Here is a 16315-nt window from a genome sequence, read left to right as displayed (position 1 = left end):
ACAGACTCACAGGCGGCACATGTGTAAAGCTTCCGTGTTCGGGGACACTTGTCGTCAAGGGGTCACTGCTACCCTTGTGCGTGGTACAGAGGTGCACCTGGCCCGCTTCTGCGGTGGTGAGAATATGGGTCCTGAAGCTGGGCCTGGTTCTGAGCCCAACTCTGCCTCCTTCTGGTTGTGATTTCTTCTGCCTCAGTTTCCACATCTGTAAAGTGGGGATAGTGACGACGGTAAGTTATTTCACAGGGTCCTTGAAGATGAAACCAAGTGACGTGTGTAATGTTAGCTCCTGACACAGCGTGCTCTTCTCAGCACCTGGCTGTCATCATCGCGTGATACATGTATAGACGCACCTCTGTTCCACGCACACAGGTACCCACCCATGCATGTGTATGTGGACACAGCCTGCCTGCCACTGTGCCCCTCTGCAGGAGCGAGAACACGGTGTGCACTAGAGGGGAGCCGGGGATGCCTGCGGGCTGGCTGACACCTGAGCCGTCTTGGCCAGCTAGGCTGCACGCAGGGTGGCTCAGGCTCTAACTGCTCCATGGTGAAGACACAGTGACTTTGGTCAGGGGCCCCGGTTGCAGCTGCTGGCGTCTGGGAGAGGCCTGCCAACAGCCATTGGTAGGCGCAGGCCCAAGGAGCCACCCCCACAGGCCCAACTGTGTGATTCGTGCCAGGGCTCCCGGGGGGTCTGCGTGGAGCTGGGTGGGCACCCCTGCCCATGTTCAGTCAACACCTGCCTGGGTGGTGACAGCCTGTCCATCTCTGCTTCGTGGGCAGTGGCTGAGCCTGTCCAGTGGCAGGCTCTTCTCTGCAGGGTCTGCTGCAGGAGGGACCTGGGACTCAGAGCCACACAGCCCAGCTCTGCATGTGTCAGGGCTGGAGTATTCTCAGGTAAGGTTGGCAGGACCTCAGAGCTGTGAGGAAGAGGAGAGTCTCAGCCCCACGTCCTGGGGTGCAGCAGGTGATAGGACTCTAAGTTGCTGCCCCGGGGTGAGATGATCACAGTCTGCCAGTGGTGTGCCCAGGCTCCACAGAAACCTGGCATACAGCAGAGGTTTTGAGGTCGAAAGGACTCAGAGAGACAGTGCTGGCACATCCCAGGGGCACCCAGCAGTGTGAGGCACAGAGCATCACGCCTTCCTGTCCACTGGGCACCTCAGCCACATGCTCAGCCCCTCAGCAAATCCCTGCCCAGCTTGCCCTGAGTGCCAGGCTTATGCCAGGCAGAAGTAGGAGGCAGGCCCTGCCCTGGGGAGACACTCCACACAGACAAATCCAGATCCGTCCCTCCACCCCAGATCCCAGGCTCCTGGGGGAAGGGAGGGAGCAGAAAGTACATTGAAGGTTCTCGAAGGGTGAAGTTGGGCGGGAGGGGAAATGATGCCACCAGCAGAGAAGCACCCTAAATTCTGGGACTGTAAAGCCCTTGGAGTCAATGAGAAAAGTCCACACTGGGCTTTGGTCTGGAAATTGCCATGGGGGGAGGTTGGGAGAGAGGACGCCAGGAGGTCAGCAGGCTCGAAGACTCACAGGCGAGAACACAGACAAACTCTGATGAGACTGATGGAGGAACCCCCACAAGTCCTCCTGGTGCCTGTGGAGGAGCTTGCCTCCTTCACCTCTGCTGAGGATGCCTTTGGGGCCCAGAGTCCTGAAATAGAAAGCTTAGAAGACAGTCAGCCCAGCCATCCAGGAGACTGCCAAGTTCCTTGCTTTCCTGGGAAGCCGTGGGCTCACACAGAAAAGGAGGGACTATGCTGCCACTGAGACAGCAAGTAGGTTGTTTTAGTGGGTGGAGTGGGCAATGGACACAGCTTGGTATAGAGAAAGAGGCTGGGAGGGGCTGGGCATGGAGAGATCTGAGAAAATCCTCAAGGAGACACACGTATCCAAGCTCTTTTGTTCCTCCAGACACATTCCCTGTTCTGTCTGATGACCGTGAGATCCCTGAGCCCATCCTGGGAAGTCCTCTTCTGGGAAGAAGGGCTTCCCTTTGAGGCTAGGCCTTCAGGGCACTACCTTGGCCTTCTGGGACTTGGCTTGGTTCTGGGGGCTGGAACTGGTCTTTCATCTCCCTGGACACAGTTTGACGAGGGTCTAGAGGGTGTGGTGACCAAAGCCTGTGAACTTTTGTTGTTGGACCTGGACCTGGGCAGGCATGTGAGAGCCTCAGCCTTCCAGACCCTCCCCAAATGACTCCAGGTTGGGGACTGTGATGACTGTTCTTCTGGTCTCTTGGGGGTTAGTCCTGTGAGGGGGCGTTTGGTTGGGGAAGGACTGCTTACCAAGAGTGACTCGGAGGTCTCCATCCTTCCCCGCTGAGGTCTGTGGTAGCAGGTGCCCAGCGGACTTGGGTTTTGTTCTCCAAACTTGAGTCATGATGGCAGACCTTCTGTTTTGAACCCCGCTGACTAAGTGTGTGTGTGAAACCCTCTCTGGCCCATTTGAACAGCACAGGAAGGTCGCTGGCTCACTGTAATGAGGGCGGCCTAGCTTTAGCACCTCTGTGCCCCAGGGTCAAGTGATGGTCATCGGGACTGACTTTTCCATTGCCCGATTTGGCTTTATTGACTTAACTCTTAGGACGTCTCTTCCCCACACCCCTGTGATTCCTGGTTAATGTGGGACTTAGGGTTCAGGTCGCCAGTGCACCCATGTCCATTCCTGGAGAAGCCCGTGAACCGTTACAGTGTCTGGGGAGGTGATAGGCCCGTCGGAACACAGTTGGCCAGATGCGCCCACTCCTGTGGTCAAGGAGGCAGAGCCGTAGGGTGGGAACGTCTGTGAGGTGGGCAGCCTTGTGACGTCCAGTCAGACTCTGGGAAAGAACACTGGGCTTGGGGCCTATTGGCAGGAACAGTCGGGGTTCCTGAAAGTTCCCCCACAGCCTGAGAGAAGGGGAGAAGCCACCCCAGGCAGAGACCCCTGAAAGCCCATGCCTTCTGGCTGCTTTGGGGTCTCTCAGCCACAGCCTCCTGAGCAGCCACGCGGCTATGGCCAGGGCCCTAGGGAGGATGGCAGTGCTGCCCGGGTGGGTAGGCCCGGAGTGTGCACATGGCCCACACCCATCCCCCTTGGGTGAGGGGCGCGGGAATTGACCTGAATCTGGCACAGAGAGAATGAAGGCTTCCACCCTGAGTCCCCCGGGGCAGTGACCCAGCTAAGGGCTGGGCCTCAGAAGTCCAAACCCTTGTCTGAAACTTTTTCTTTTCCTTAAGACTTTGTTTTTGTTTTTAGAGCAGTTTAAGTCAAAGAAAATTGAGTGGGAGGGGTCCCATATACATCTGTCCCCCCACACGCAAGCAGCTTGCCCTGTCCTCGTCAACATCCCCCACCAGAGAGGTCCATTCAGTACAACTGATGACCTCCATGGACATCCTAATCACCCAGAGTCCCGAGTTCTACTTAGGGTCCACTCTCGGTGCTGGACATTCTGTGGGTGTGGACAGACGAACAAGGACTGTATCCGATGTTACAATATCATACAGATGTCATGGCGGATCACAAGCTTTGCAGAGCTGCGTGCAGAGTGTTGTGGAATTTCTTGGAAAGGGTAGGGTGCAGTGGGCCTTCAAGACTAGACCACAGGATGTGTGCTATAAGCCCTGTGACCCGGAGCACTGGAAGTTGAAGACCTAAGTGATGACCCTGGTGTGAGGTCCTGTGCAGGGGTGGGACTGTTGTCTTCTGCCCCTCTCCACTGTTGCCATAGCAGCCCCCAGGCAGCCTTCTCCACCTCCCAGTGCTAAGCCCAGCGGGGAGAGCCTGGAGGTCCCCATGTGCCCCCTCCTTGGGTAGCCGCTCACTGCTGTCGGCAGTGATGGGGCCTCAGTGTGCTGCCTAGGGAGGAGCCCTGGAGTCTCTTGAAAGGTTGCAGTCCAGATTTGGAAATGGTGAGTGAGCTCTGTCACAGACAGAAAAGAGCGTCAGTGCCAGATGGCTTTGGAGGCAGGGAAGAATCAGAATGGGAGGCGAGCAGAGACAGGCTCCTGTGAAAAGTACCTCCTGGGAAGGAATGAAAGACAGTGGAGTGCCAGAGCTTCAGAGTTTGGAGTATTTGGCTCAGCTTTTGTCTGAATGATGAATGAATGAGCCAACAATTGGGAGAGAAAGTGAATGTACTGCTATCACTTGGCCATGACCGTCGAGGGTCACTCAAGGGTGCAGTGCCCACTTACTGTGATGGAGTTGTCAACACACTGAAGGCAGCTGTGAGCAGCACCGATGTGGAATTACCACTGACCCGCAAGTGGGAGCAATGACCGTGAGAATGTTTTTGTGAGGCCTTTTTACTGCCAGGTATCATTAAACCAGAGAAAATGGTCAAGCTCCAGGCCACACTGGTGGTCCTAGTGGGCTTGAAAGACCCTACGTGGTCTCTGTGTTTGGCTGGAGCCCCCTTGACCTTTCCCGCAAGGTGACTTTCATGTATAGGGCATATCACTGTGTCCATTTCATTTTCAGATGTATCACACGTTTGTGTGGATGGGTTGCGGTCCATCAGGCCCCCTCTTCTCAGTGACTGTGTTGGTCTCTCCTTCCTCAGCCAGGAACCTGGGCTCCAGGAGGCTGGATGTGGGCCAGGCATTTGCTGGGGCCCCGGGCCGTGTGGCTCTGTGCTCTGCCCTCCTCTGCTCCTTCCTCCTTGTCCTGGCCCCCTCCCCACCTCGGCCATCCGCTGACTCTCATGGCTGCACTCTTTCTTATTCCTGCCGCAGGCTGGTGGTTCGTGAGCACCTCTGAGGAGCAGGGCTGGGTCCCTGCCACCTACCTGGAGGCCCAGAATGGTACTCGGGACGACTCAGATATCAACACCTCCAAGACTGGAGAAGGTAAGGGCCTGCAGGTTCAAGGGGCGGGGTGGTGATACAGCTTTCCCACCCTTCTCCCTAAGACCATCAGAAACTCTAAAAATACTGGATCATGGTTCCCCTACTTTCCCTGGGGCCCATCTCCCTGGGGCCAGCCCACAAGCTCACCTCCTATCCAGGTCTGTCCTCTCTGGTCCTGGATGGGACTCAAACTAGATTGGAGATTCTCCTAGGGTCTGGGTCTCAGGTTTTGACAACTTTGGGTCAGAGACTGGGGATAACAGTCTTAGGGCTCATCCCCTACAGCTCCCTCTCCCCCCAGAAGCCCTAGATTCTTCTGGGGGTCCCTACCGAGATCACCTTTGCCTCCCCCATCCCGCACTGTGCTCTCTGTGGCAGGGACAACCCCAAAGGGGCTGTGTGCACGGCACTTCTGCTGTTCACAGTCTGCTCGGAGGCCTCCCCTTCCGGCACCTGTTAGCCCAGCCCAGGGTGCGGACATGGTGGGCAGGTGGGGGGGTCGTTTTTCTGTGTTGCCAGAACCCAGGGGTGGCTTCAACCCTTGCACCATCAGCCTCCCTGATTAGTTCTGGCCTCAAGAGTTCTTTCTGGGATTTTCTCCGTTGCATTTCCAAGAGGCTGCCCCTCCCCCGCAGCCAGCACTGGCCTGCTCAGCCTGTCCAGTGGACTTGGGTATTCCCCAGAGCAGGCTGCCAGAGCCCAGCAAGTCTGCCTGCTCCTGGTGACTTCCAAACCTCCCTTGTTCTGGCAGCAGGAGTGCTTGCCCTAACGGTCAGTGAGGATCGTCCAGTTGGGCACCTCTGAGAGCCAGGGGGATGGATGCCCGCCACCCAGGGCTCAGGCCACCTCCAAGCCTGCCCCTCCCCACCCCCACTCCACACTACCCAAGCCAAAATAAGCAGCCCGCCCAGCGCCAGCTCCTTATTCATCCTTCCCCCGAATGTTGGTTACCGGGCAGTTGGAGCCCTGCCCTTCCTCCCCTGTAAACGCTGTGTTTCGGTCCCTTGATCAGTGCCACAGCCCCTGCAGTGCATGTCTGCCTTGTGACGGGTTCCTGGCCCCGTCGGGCAGGGCCGCCACGTTCAGTCCGGGTGCTTGTCCCTCTGGCTGCTCCCCGAGCCCTGGGGCTGAGCCTGTCCTCCATCTCATCACTGCAGCGGTGCAGGGTCACAGCCCCTGAGTTGGATCTGCTCTGTTTTGTCCGCAGTCACTCAGACTCACCTCCTATCCAGTTCCACATCCTGGGGGTCACCTTTTCGGAAGTAACCATCCCTAGAGTGACCTGAGGCCTCACTCACTCCTAGGTTTCTGCCCTGTTACTTTCAACTGGGGACCAGGGTAGGGAGGGTTCTGGCACCACCTCCATTTTCCCGGTGCAGTAACTGAGGCTTCAGGGAATCGAGATACACGTTTGTCCTTATAAGGCTTGAGCCCCTGGTCAGCCTCCCCTGCTGATGGTCTTCCCACCATGAACGCCTCTCTGTGATGCATTTTGCTTATGAGCAATTCCAGGAGAGAGTGTGTATGGAATTGGAGCCCCTCCTGAAAAGGTGATGGCAAGAGAGCCAGACGTTGGGAGATGCTGGAGGACCAGGACACAAGTGGGCAGAAAGGAGCCTGAGAGGTTGCGTGGGCACTGCTGCCAAGCTGGTTTGAAGAGAGATTGGGTGCTTTTCACAGAACAAGCAGTAGCGGGTTGTAAAGACTTCTGACCTCGATGGAGTAAGAACCAGGCAGCCAGCGCAGGTTCCGCATTCAGAGGACGTGTATGTGTGTGTATGTGTGTGTAAGCGCACACATGTATGCTCAAGGCGAACCTTCTGATAATAGGTTCTGCTGCACGCTCTGATAGGATCTGTGTGTCAGTACCCCGGCAACGTTTGGGCAGCTGTGAATTCCATCATCACACTGTGGGCATCTACCCCCAGCTCTACAGAAGGGCTCAAGGCTCAGTCCCCCAGCCCTAGGCCCAGCAGCTGTGCTGTGTCTACCAGTCTCTACACTGGTCCCACCACCCTGGTCCCTTCTCAGGCCATCTCTGCCCTGGCCCTGTTCCCACCCCATTATAGATCCCCTGAGTCCTGCAGATAGAAATCGGACCCCTTCATCCCATCAGAGCTTCCCTAACAGCTCACGTTCCTTGCTTGTGCCTCTGGCCTCCCATTTCTAGAGTGGGCAGAGTGCCAACTACCTGGGGCCTTTGTGAGATGGTCTTGGCACCTGGTTTAAACTGGGCAAATATTACTTATTGCTAAGGTGGCCCAAGGCTGGGCATTAGCTAAGGGAAGCTCCTCTTCCCACAGAGAAACCAGGTGGACACCCCGGGAGGTCAGCTGTTCTGGTTCTTCCCAGTGTGACCTCATGTAGGACCTCATCTCTCTTCCACGGAGCCCACTCAGTCTTTGTCTCACTTCACACTGGGGCAGATGGTGTCCACCCCAAAGACAGATGAGGAAACAGAGGCTTACAGAGGGCTGGCAGCCTGCCATGGTGACATAGTAAGCGGGCGATGGAGCCTGGACTGAATCCATTCCTCAGGCCTCCCATTTCCAGGAAGCAGGTCAAACAGGCTACTCTCCTGCCTCTGGAAAAACGAGTACTTCCCAGGTGGCCTGGATGGGGTGTGGCTGGGGTGTGTCTGGACAGTTTGATTCTTAGCTGCCAGCCTTCCTCCCCCAGACCTGGGCAGCCTGGCTCCCTCCTGCAGTGCCTGGGGTTGGGAGGGGGGAAGTTGACCCACCTGGTGTCCCCTAGGAAGGCAAGGGGGCATGTCGAGCTGGTCCACAGCAGCCAGAGGACCTGTGTGGATAGGAGGGGTGTGGAGCAGCAAGTAGCTGGGAGGCAGGTCCCCCACTGTCTGGAATTCAGTGGGCAGCGTGTGGGGCAGGAACATACCCAGGCCTCTGGCCTCCTCCTGTGCTGTGCTTCACTCAGCAGCATTTCAGAGGGGTCAGGCCCCTGCTGAGCCCTGGGGATGCAGAGATATGGAGATTTAGCCCTCAGCAGATTTGATCCACTGGGGATTACTGAAAAAGCAAAGACAAATCCAAACCAGGATGGTGAGAATTGCAAGTCCCCCAGGGAAGGGACCCCAAGCCTCCACGTGGGCACATTTATCCTCTGCATGCGGTGCCTGGCTCATGGTGGCAGGTTCAGAAGCAGGACTTGCTGAGTGAGTGGGTGGGGATGGGAGATTGATGTGAGCTCTGGTGGAGGCAGGGCATATGCTCCTGGGAGCTGTCAATGCCCAGGGATCGTGGGAGGCACGTTTTCCTCTGGGGCTGCCTCCGAGGGTCATCCTTGCACTGGGCTGGAGCCATGGAGCCTCTTCCCCTCTCAGGTGCTGGGATTCTGAAGTCTTAGCCCCTCCCAGGCTGAGGGACATAACCAAACAGTTTGGCTTGGGTTGGGTTATTTGCCCCCTGCCAGCGATGTCACCAGTCAGTTCTGCGCCCATCTAGCCCTGTCTGTGCCCCTGGGGCTTGGTCTGGGCGTGTGGAGACCTAGGGGTGTGCACCTCCCCTCCCTCCGCCCCTTCCCCCCATCCCATCTCATTCTCATCTGCATTCTCTCCGCCGGTGCCCGTCGGCCGCGTGCTCCATCGCCATCTCCCACACCAGTGTCCAAGAGACGCAAGGCCCATCTGCGGCGCCTGGATCGCCGGTGGACGCTGGGCGGGATGGTCAACAGGCAGCACAGCCGAGGTGACCGTGGAGCTAGCTTCTGCTCACCCCCAGCTGCTGCCTCTCTTTCTCTCACTAACGCTCCTCCTCCTTTCTGGGCTCTGCTCCTCTCTGCCCCGTGGCCTCCTCACCTAGATTCACCAGCCGGACTGTCCTCTCACCTACTCTAGCTGGCGGGGAGGGGCCTGGGAGGGTGCAGGGGCTGCTTGGGAATGGGGGTGACACTAGGGATGGCTCTGGCTTTGGCCAGCATCCTGGGGGCAGGGTCATGGGACTTACACAGGATCGTGGGGGAACTGGACTCTGAGAAGGGGCATGTTGGCCCTGAAACCGCAGAATAAGAGAACTGAGCGGGTCTGAGTCTCTGCCTGGTCCCTGCCTTCACCCCGAGCTGTTCCCTGCCTCCTTCCTCTAAGGAGGGGTTTCCTCGGCCAAAGCCGACCTGGCAGTGGTTTAGGGACAGACTAGGAAGGAGGCGGAGCCGTTCCCACCTCCTCCAGTTCCAGGGAAACTGGAAGGGACCAAAGTCTAAACCCTGTGGGTCCAAGCGCACAGCCCCCGCCGGCTCTAAGGGTGGGGCAGGTCCAGCCAGGGGCTCTAGCACCCCAGCCCTGGCCAATGGGACTTAGCCTTATCAAGATGATTCCAGAGAGGCCCCTGGCCTGCCACAAAGGCTGACTGAGAGCCCAGACGTTTCCCAATCTAGGGCCTTTCCGAAAACCAGGAGTTTGGGAGGTAGGGAAATTAGGGGTGGGCCTCTGAACAAACCTCTAAACATCTCCAGAGCCCTGAGGCCAGTGGGTGGCCCATGTCTCCTGCCTCGAGGGGGGAGCGGAGGGCGTGTTCCGAACAAAGACGGCGCAGCTAGGAGGGTGTGTCATGAGCACTGGCTTTTCCAGAATAGCAGGGATGCCCCAGGTCTCACACTCCACCCCTAAAGCTTGTTTCTGAATGACTGTGAGACTCGGTTTTGGTGTCTGCCCCAAGCAGCAACAAGCCTGGACTCTACTGGGGCTGGCTCCGCATCAGGTCAGAGCACTGACCGCGAGGAGCCCAGCTTGTCCTGAGGGTGGAGCACGGGTTGGACCCTGGGTGCTGGCGCAGGGCAGGGGGCCAAGTCACCGAAGCAGAAGGAACAGGCTGGATGTGAAACAAAGGCACCCTAGAGGGAGGAAGGTGGGGGGCCAGGCTGCGACACAGCCCTGAGCCTCAGCAGCAAAGGAGAGTGGGACACTGGCCTGGAAAAAGTGCGGGGAGGAAGGATTTTACCTTCCCCCATCCCCTTCTGTGTCCGCTCCAAACACCAACACACACTGAACTCCAAGCACACCTCTGTCTCCACAACCACATGGACTCACGGACGCTGCAGTCGGTGAAGCACGACCAGCAGCACACCACCCTGAGGGCCTCAGCGCACCGCCCGTCCAGCCCCTACACACCTGGGTACCTGCAGTGTCCTGCACACGGCCGCTCACAGGTGCACACTCAGGCAGCCTCGTGTAGACCCTTCCACAACTGCACTGTTTTTACAGTCACAGATGCATTATCCACACTACCACGTCATGGGCACTCCTCTGCAGCTACCTCACAGGTACACATATGGTGCATATGACTCACATATCATAACTTACATCACAAGTATGTCCGCAGCGTAGTCACGGTTATAAACATACGATGATGTAAGTGGACACAAATACCCAACTGAATGCATTCATTCTGTGGCCACCCGTACATATGCAAATATGCAAGCAAATAGAGGCCCATGACTTCTCTCTCTTAAATGAAAGACCTAAACAACATCATTTCCCGGTCTCTGCCCTAAGTTAAATTAGGGCTAAGTTAAGTCAGGCAGCCAAGGAAAACGCAGAAAGTTGGCTGGAGAAGCTTCGCTGCAAACAGCCGAGCTGCCGAGGGGGGAGCAGGCAGTGGGTTGTACCTAACTAGACAAGAGAAAAGCAGTGCTTTCCCGGGGCCTCCTCTCCCTGAGTCCCGCAGCCAACCAGGCCTTTGGAATCAAAAGGCCTCTTGCAGCGGGGTTGAGTAAGTTGTGGGGGCTGGGAGGGGAGCCAGGGAGACTGCTGACGGAGGGGAAAGTGTTTGGAAGGAGGAGGCGTCTGTGGTTTGGAAACTGCAAGGCTCTCCAGCCCCTGCCTCCAAAACCAGAACAGGCCTGTCCACCTCCCACCCACCCACCCCGTGGGCGGCCTGGCCAGCCCTCCCTGGGGCGAGATGGCAACCAACCTTTGATGGCATATCAGAGTGACCGCAGCCTCGGCACTTCCAAGAAGCCCAGAGGTGCCCCCAAGAACTTCCGGACCCCTTCTCTCAACTTGATTCCTAAGGGACTTCTTTTCTAGAGATCCCAACCAATGCAAGAGACTCAGTCGCACCCCAATCTGCATCCCCCCCCCCCCCCGGCCCAGGTCATTTCTGTCAGTCTGGGCATCCCCCTCTCTGCCCTCCTGAGGTGGGATTTGTGGCCCCTGTTTAGTGGAGGGACTGGCGCTGTTCTGCCTCAGGGAAACCTGGGAGAAAAGAACTGAGATCGTGGGCCACGTGTCCACTCGGAGGTGTAGCCCACACTTTCATCATCCAAGCCAGATGTGACAGAAAACAGAGCCCCCGTACAGACCAGTTGGCAGAGTTGCCCTGCCTGGGATCAGGGCTCCGCATTCTCACCTCCTGGAACCTCTAGTGACGGGACAGGACAAGCCCCCAAGCCAGCCAGGTCTCTTCCAGGAGCATAAACTCCCATGTGTTCCCAGAGAGCATAAACTCTCTGTGTTCACGTTAGCCGCAGGGCCACCATGAAGAGGGTTTTGTGCAGGAGCAGCTCAGCTTCCCTGGGTAACACCGACATCCCTGGACTGCCCACCCCAGGAGCGGCAGGGGAAAGCAGGACTCTGACCTGGCCCTCAGAGCTCTGTCCTCAGCACACAGGCTGGGGGGGCTGGTGCTGGAGCCTGGCCCCCCACGATAAAGTGTTGGCCTGACCTCTGCCGTGCAGCAGGGCAGGGCTCCTCTCATTTGCACAAGAGAAGAGCTGTAATTTTTCTCTGCAAAAGCAGCTTTGCCTAGGGAAACTGTAATGATGGCTTCCTGCATGAACCACAGCCTTTTAAAAATAGCCCGACTGAGCAAAGGCAAAATGTGGAGGCCAGGCCTCGGCTCACCCCCAACCTCAGGACCCTGGATCCCACCGCCTGAGCCAGGATTTACGGTGTCCCACTGGAAAATGGAGCAAGACCAGGAATGGGTGGGAGTGCAGGGGCCTGGACTGTACAACATGGAACTTCTCAAAGGCCCAAGTCAGAATCTGGCCGGACCAGGTTCTCAGGCGGTCTTGGCGGCTCTCCCCAGCATGGCTGGATTGGAATCTGAAAGCTTCCAGGAGCGAGTCGATGCTGAGAAACGCTTGCAGTTGAATAGAGCATGCAGAACTATGGAGGCTCCTTGAGGGGGGCGGGCATCGCCTACCTCTGGCCCCTTGTCAGCCTTTCAGATTCGGCCAGTGGCCTGCCAGCTCTGTCCTTGCAACTGGGCAGGACAGCTGCCTCCACCCCAAAGGGAGCTGCTGTCTCCACGAGCACAGGGCTGCAGACAGGACCCCAATAATCTAGGGCAGAATGAACAGATGAGCCCCCTGAGCCAGGGGTTAGGGTGGCAGCTGCCCCCTCCTCCACTGCTGCCAGAGCCTGAGCAGGCCACCCGTCACGGTCCAGCTGAGGGGCCGAGGGGCAGCCGTCTCAGAGCCAGCCTCTCTGTGCCAGTATCATGCCCCAGCTCGGCCCACCAGTCTCCTCCTCGGTGTACTCCATAGTCCCTTTGGAGCACCTCCTGTGTGCCAGGCACTCTCAGCCCCCAGGGAGAATGCAGGTTTGAGAGGACAGCACAGATTCAGGGTGAGCCTCCCAAAGGGTGTTCTGCGGGTCGGTGTCCTTGTCTATCTCTGCCACTCTCTCTCTCTCTGGTGAGGGCAAGGGTGGGGCTGTGTGTTCCCTCCCCAGCCCTTCCTCTAGGGAGGCTCTCCCCCTGGAGGCAGGGTGTCCGTGCCCCGCCAGCGGTGGCTCTCCCTGTCCCCAGCACCTCCCTGGAAGCCTGAGCGAGGACTTCTCCAGAGGCACAGGGTCCCTGCCAGGAGAGAGGCCCAAGGGAATCCAGGAAGACGTGAATTGCCCAGCCTCCCCACACCTACCCGTCATGCTCCACCTCAGCCCCTCTCCCAGTTCCTGGGGAGCCCCAAGCAGGGGGTGCAGTGCTACAGGGAGCCCAGGGCAGGCAGCTCCCAGTGGGGTTCCGCCAAGTGGTGAGGTCATCTTAGCCAGCTCGGGGCTCCTGCCTGACCGTGCTGCTCTCAATGTGGCCACTGCTCGTGTGGCCATGGGACCCTTAACCAGGTGCATAAGCACGCCCTTGGGGTCCCCTTGGGGAAATGATGGGATCGGGTGATCAGCTGAGTCATCAGGGGGACTGAGGCGCCTCTGGAACTGTGGGAAGGCTGGACAGAGGACGGGTTTATGGCTGGAAAAGGGCTGGGAGAGCAGGCCTGGGGCATGGATGGCATGTTCAGGAAGGAGAGGGCTTGCTGAGGGGCCTCTGGACATTGAGGGGACATGCAGGTTTGTTCTCAGACTCCTAACTCAGGCCCCATGAGGGCCAGATTCCTCGTGGCCCTGGCCTTAGTCCAGGGATTATCGGGGGCCCTGAGGACTCCAGGCCCCTGCACCCTGGCTGAAATTATGGGACTGGGAGGCTGGGAGAGCCAGCTCTGTGCGACCTGGGTCTTGCAGGGCCGCCTGAGGGTGCAGCTGTGAGGCTGGGTCCCTTCTCCTCCCTTTCCTGGAAAAGCTAGAGGCTGACCCAGCACACTCCAGGCACCAACTAAGTGAGGCCAGGCCAGGGAAAAAAGGGAGACGGGGAAAAGGACCTGTACCCTGTCCGCAAATAATCGTGCTTTGTTGCTTCACCCACAACCCGCAGAGGAGAAGTACGTCACCGTGCAGCCTTACGCCAGCCAAAGCAAGGACGAGATTGGCTTTGAGAAGGGAGTCACCGTGGAGGTGATCCGGAAGAATTTGGAGGGCTGGTGGTACATCAGGTAGGAGCCACAGCAGAGGAGTGAGGTGCCCCCAGGCCGGTCCTGGGCAGCAGCTGGCAGGCAGACCCTGACCGAAGCTGGGCACCCATGGCCCGGCCTGTCTGCTTCAGCTCCACACAGCTGAACCGCTCTGACAGAGAGGCTCATCTTGCAGATTCCCTCCCAGGACACATAAATGGGACACGTAAAGCAGAGCCGAGCCACGGCCAGCAGGGCACAGGGGCCCCGGCTCGGCTTGCAGGCTGTGGTGCAATACCTCCCTGGGCATCTGCCAAGAGGCTCCAGCACATCTGAACTTGGTTTTCTGTGTCCAGCCTTGGCTGCCCAGCGTGCTCTGCAGCCTGGGCCACCTGGAATGCCGGCGTCCACAGGCCTTGCTGAAGTCGCAGCGGGCGGCCCCTGCTGCCCATGGCTCAGCACCAGGGTCCCCAGACACAACTCTGGCCCCAGCTGCTCCACTCTGCAGGGCTGGCTCCATAGTTGAGAGAGCTGGGGCGGAAATGAGGCCTGAGCCCAGGCCTGCTTCAGAGGCCTCTTGCTCTGCCCTTCCCTCTCCTTGGGCCTCATCCTGCTTCCCAGCTGAGAAACCCATCTGGGGGTGTGAGAAGTGGAGTGGGGAGCTTCCTGATGCTTGGGGAAGAAGGCTCAACACTGTAGGCTTCACTCACGTCTTCCTACCAGGTCCTGCCCTCCAGGCCCCTCTGCCCAGGCCAGCTAAGGGGATTACTCCCAGGAAATGTTTTTGGGTTCTTTAGAAGCAGTTCAGCTGTGATGACTTTACCCAGTTTCTCTTCTCTGCCTGTAACCCTGATGTCCAATAGTTCCTGTTGTGGGCTATGAGGACCACCTCACCACACCTGGGAACTCCATACCCTCTGTGGGCAGGGTGCTGTTCAGAGCCTTCTCCCACCGAGGCACAGGTGGCCCCGGTGGTGGGGGTACTCACAGGACAGTTGCTTGTAACATGGCGCACCATGCGGTGTTAAGAGGGGTCTGTGCTGATGGCTGAGGTGAAGATCACCGGCCACCTGAACCTTAGTGTGACCTGCCAGGACATAGCCGCCCCTGCCCCTCCGCCCTGTGCATACCAGTCCTGGGGCTGAGGTGCCCATTTCTGTCCTGTTAGGTGGTTCAGGACTGTGTGCCTGGACAATGGAAACTAGTGCCAAGCCCACAATCCAGCTGCCACAAGCCTGCATGGGAAGGCCAGGGAACATTCTAGCAGGCTGCTAACCTAAATCATCCACCCAGAGGTTATCTACAAGGCTGCTGGGGTTTTTTCTTAGTTTTCTAAAATGACCAATGAAATCACTGAGTTGGTTCATCTAGTCAACTGTTGTCCCTATGGCATGGCCATTCAGCCAGTGGGAGCTTCAACTGAGAAAACCCTGCTGAAAGTTTCCACCTTAAGAAGGTTGCCAACACCCCCTTAAATATGCCATTTCCCAGCATCCCAGGCTCTGTGTTGATCCTTACTTCCTGTCTTTCTTCTCCACGCCCCCCACCACACACACACACACTCCCTCTCTCCCTCCCTCCCTCCCTCCCTCTCCCCCTCTCCCTCTCTCCCTCTCTCCCTCTCTCCCTCTCTCCCCCCTCTCTCCCCATCCTCCTTTTCCAGTTCGCTTCCCTCTGGAGTCATTCCGTGCTCCAGAGCTGGAAAGCAGATGTGAGCAAAGTTGGACCCAAGCACACACAGCCGCTCCTGATTCCCTCGCATCTCCCATCTGGAATCTAATTTTATCCATGTAGCACCAAATGAGCACATTGGGGTTTGGAACAGGAGCCCTCTGAACAGTGAGTAGCCCTGCCCATCACCCCAGGAGACCCAGCCCCTCCTCTCCACACAGGGTGCTCGCAGTGGCCAGAGGTTCATCATCTTCCTAAATGAAGGGCACCCAGTTCTGGGCAGGATGCTGCCAGCTGCTCATGGTGTTACCCTCTGCTACTCACTTTGCTTTCCTGAGCCTTAGTTGTTGGTATACGTAAAATTAGGCACCTTTGCTAGTTGCTTCCATCTACCCCTGAAACTGTGCTTCTGTCTGCCAGCTCTCTGACTTCCATCCATTTATTCACTGATACGTGCCTTCCAAGCCCCAAAACGGAGCCAGACAGACAAGCTTGGGTCAGTCTGCCCGCACATTCATGTGAGTAAACGTAAGAAGCCACCTCCTACCTGAGCTTTCCAGCGGAGCTCAAACATGTTAGAACCTTGAACTTCCTCATTCCCTTTTCTCCTACCTAATAAGCCCCCAAGAACCAGGCCTGATCAGGGAGGCAGGCGGTGGGGGGTGGGGGGTGCTGTTGTCAGACATCTGGCATGGAGGAGCTATTCCAGACAGCCAGATGTCCCAGGGAGCAGGCAGGGACATTGCACCCCAGACTCTGGGGCATTGGCCAGCAATTGCTGGACCAGGAAGTAAGCTCCCAGTGGGTTTGGGTAGAAGCTCAACACCATGAAGGGAAAAGGGAAAAGCTTATTTTCAGAAGTCAGCAAATCCCCTAAAATTAAGTCGGCCCTGTCATTTGCCTTTTGCTCTTGTTTATGGGTTTGGGGTTTTGTTTTCGTTTTGTTTTGTTTCATTTTGTTTTTGCTTTGCCATACCAAAGGCTTTAATTTTATCCAGTCATGTGCTTTATTTAGGCTTTTCATTTATAGTTTCTGCTTTTGGAGTTCCACTTAGAAGGATTTT

At 57.5% G+C, this 16315-nt stretch overlaps 1 protein-coding gene across 7 annotated transcripts in view; it reads left to right on the top strand.

The window, feature by feature from the left end:
* SH3PXD2A (SH3 and PX domains 2A) overlaps nt 1-16315 on the top strand; it is a 247911-nt gene that overhangs the window by 214830 nt on the left and 16766 nt on the right. For 5 of the 7 annotated variants that reach the window (XM_006067744.4, XM_006067745.4, XM_025274421.3 and 2 more), the window contains 3 exons: nt 4728-4841; nt 8462-8545; nt 13505-13622. In XM_006067744.4, coding sequence (XP_006067806.1) covers nt 4728-4841; nt 8462-8545; nt 13505-13622 — 316 coding nt within the window. The remainder of the gene's footprint in view (nt 1-4727; nt 4842-8461; nt 8546-13504; nt 13623-16315) is intronic. The other 2 variants (XM_006067746.4, XM_044935073.2) reach the window with 1 other exon arrangement.

The sequence above is a fragment of the Bubalus bubalis genome, chromosome 23 (genome assembly GCF_019923935.1).
Source record: "Bubalus bubalis isolate 160015118507 breed Murrah chromosome 23, NDDB_SH_1, whole genome shotgun sequence".
In the NCBI taxonomy this organism is placed as follows: Eukaryota; Metazoa; Chordata; class Mammalia; order Artiodactyla; family Bovidae; genus Bubalus; species Bubalus bubalis.
Note: the sequence above shows the minus strand (reverse complement) of the source record. Positions and strands in the feature narration are given on the sequence as shown.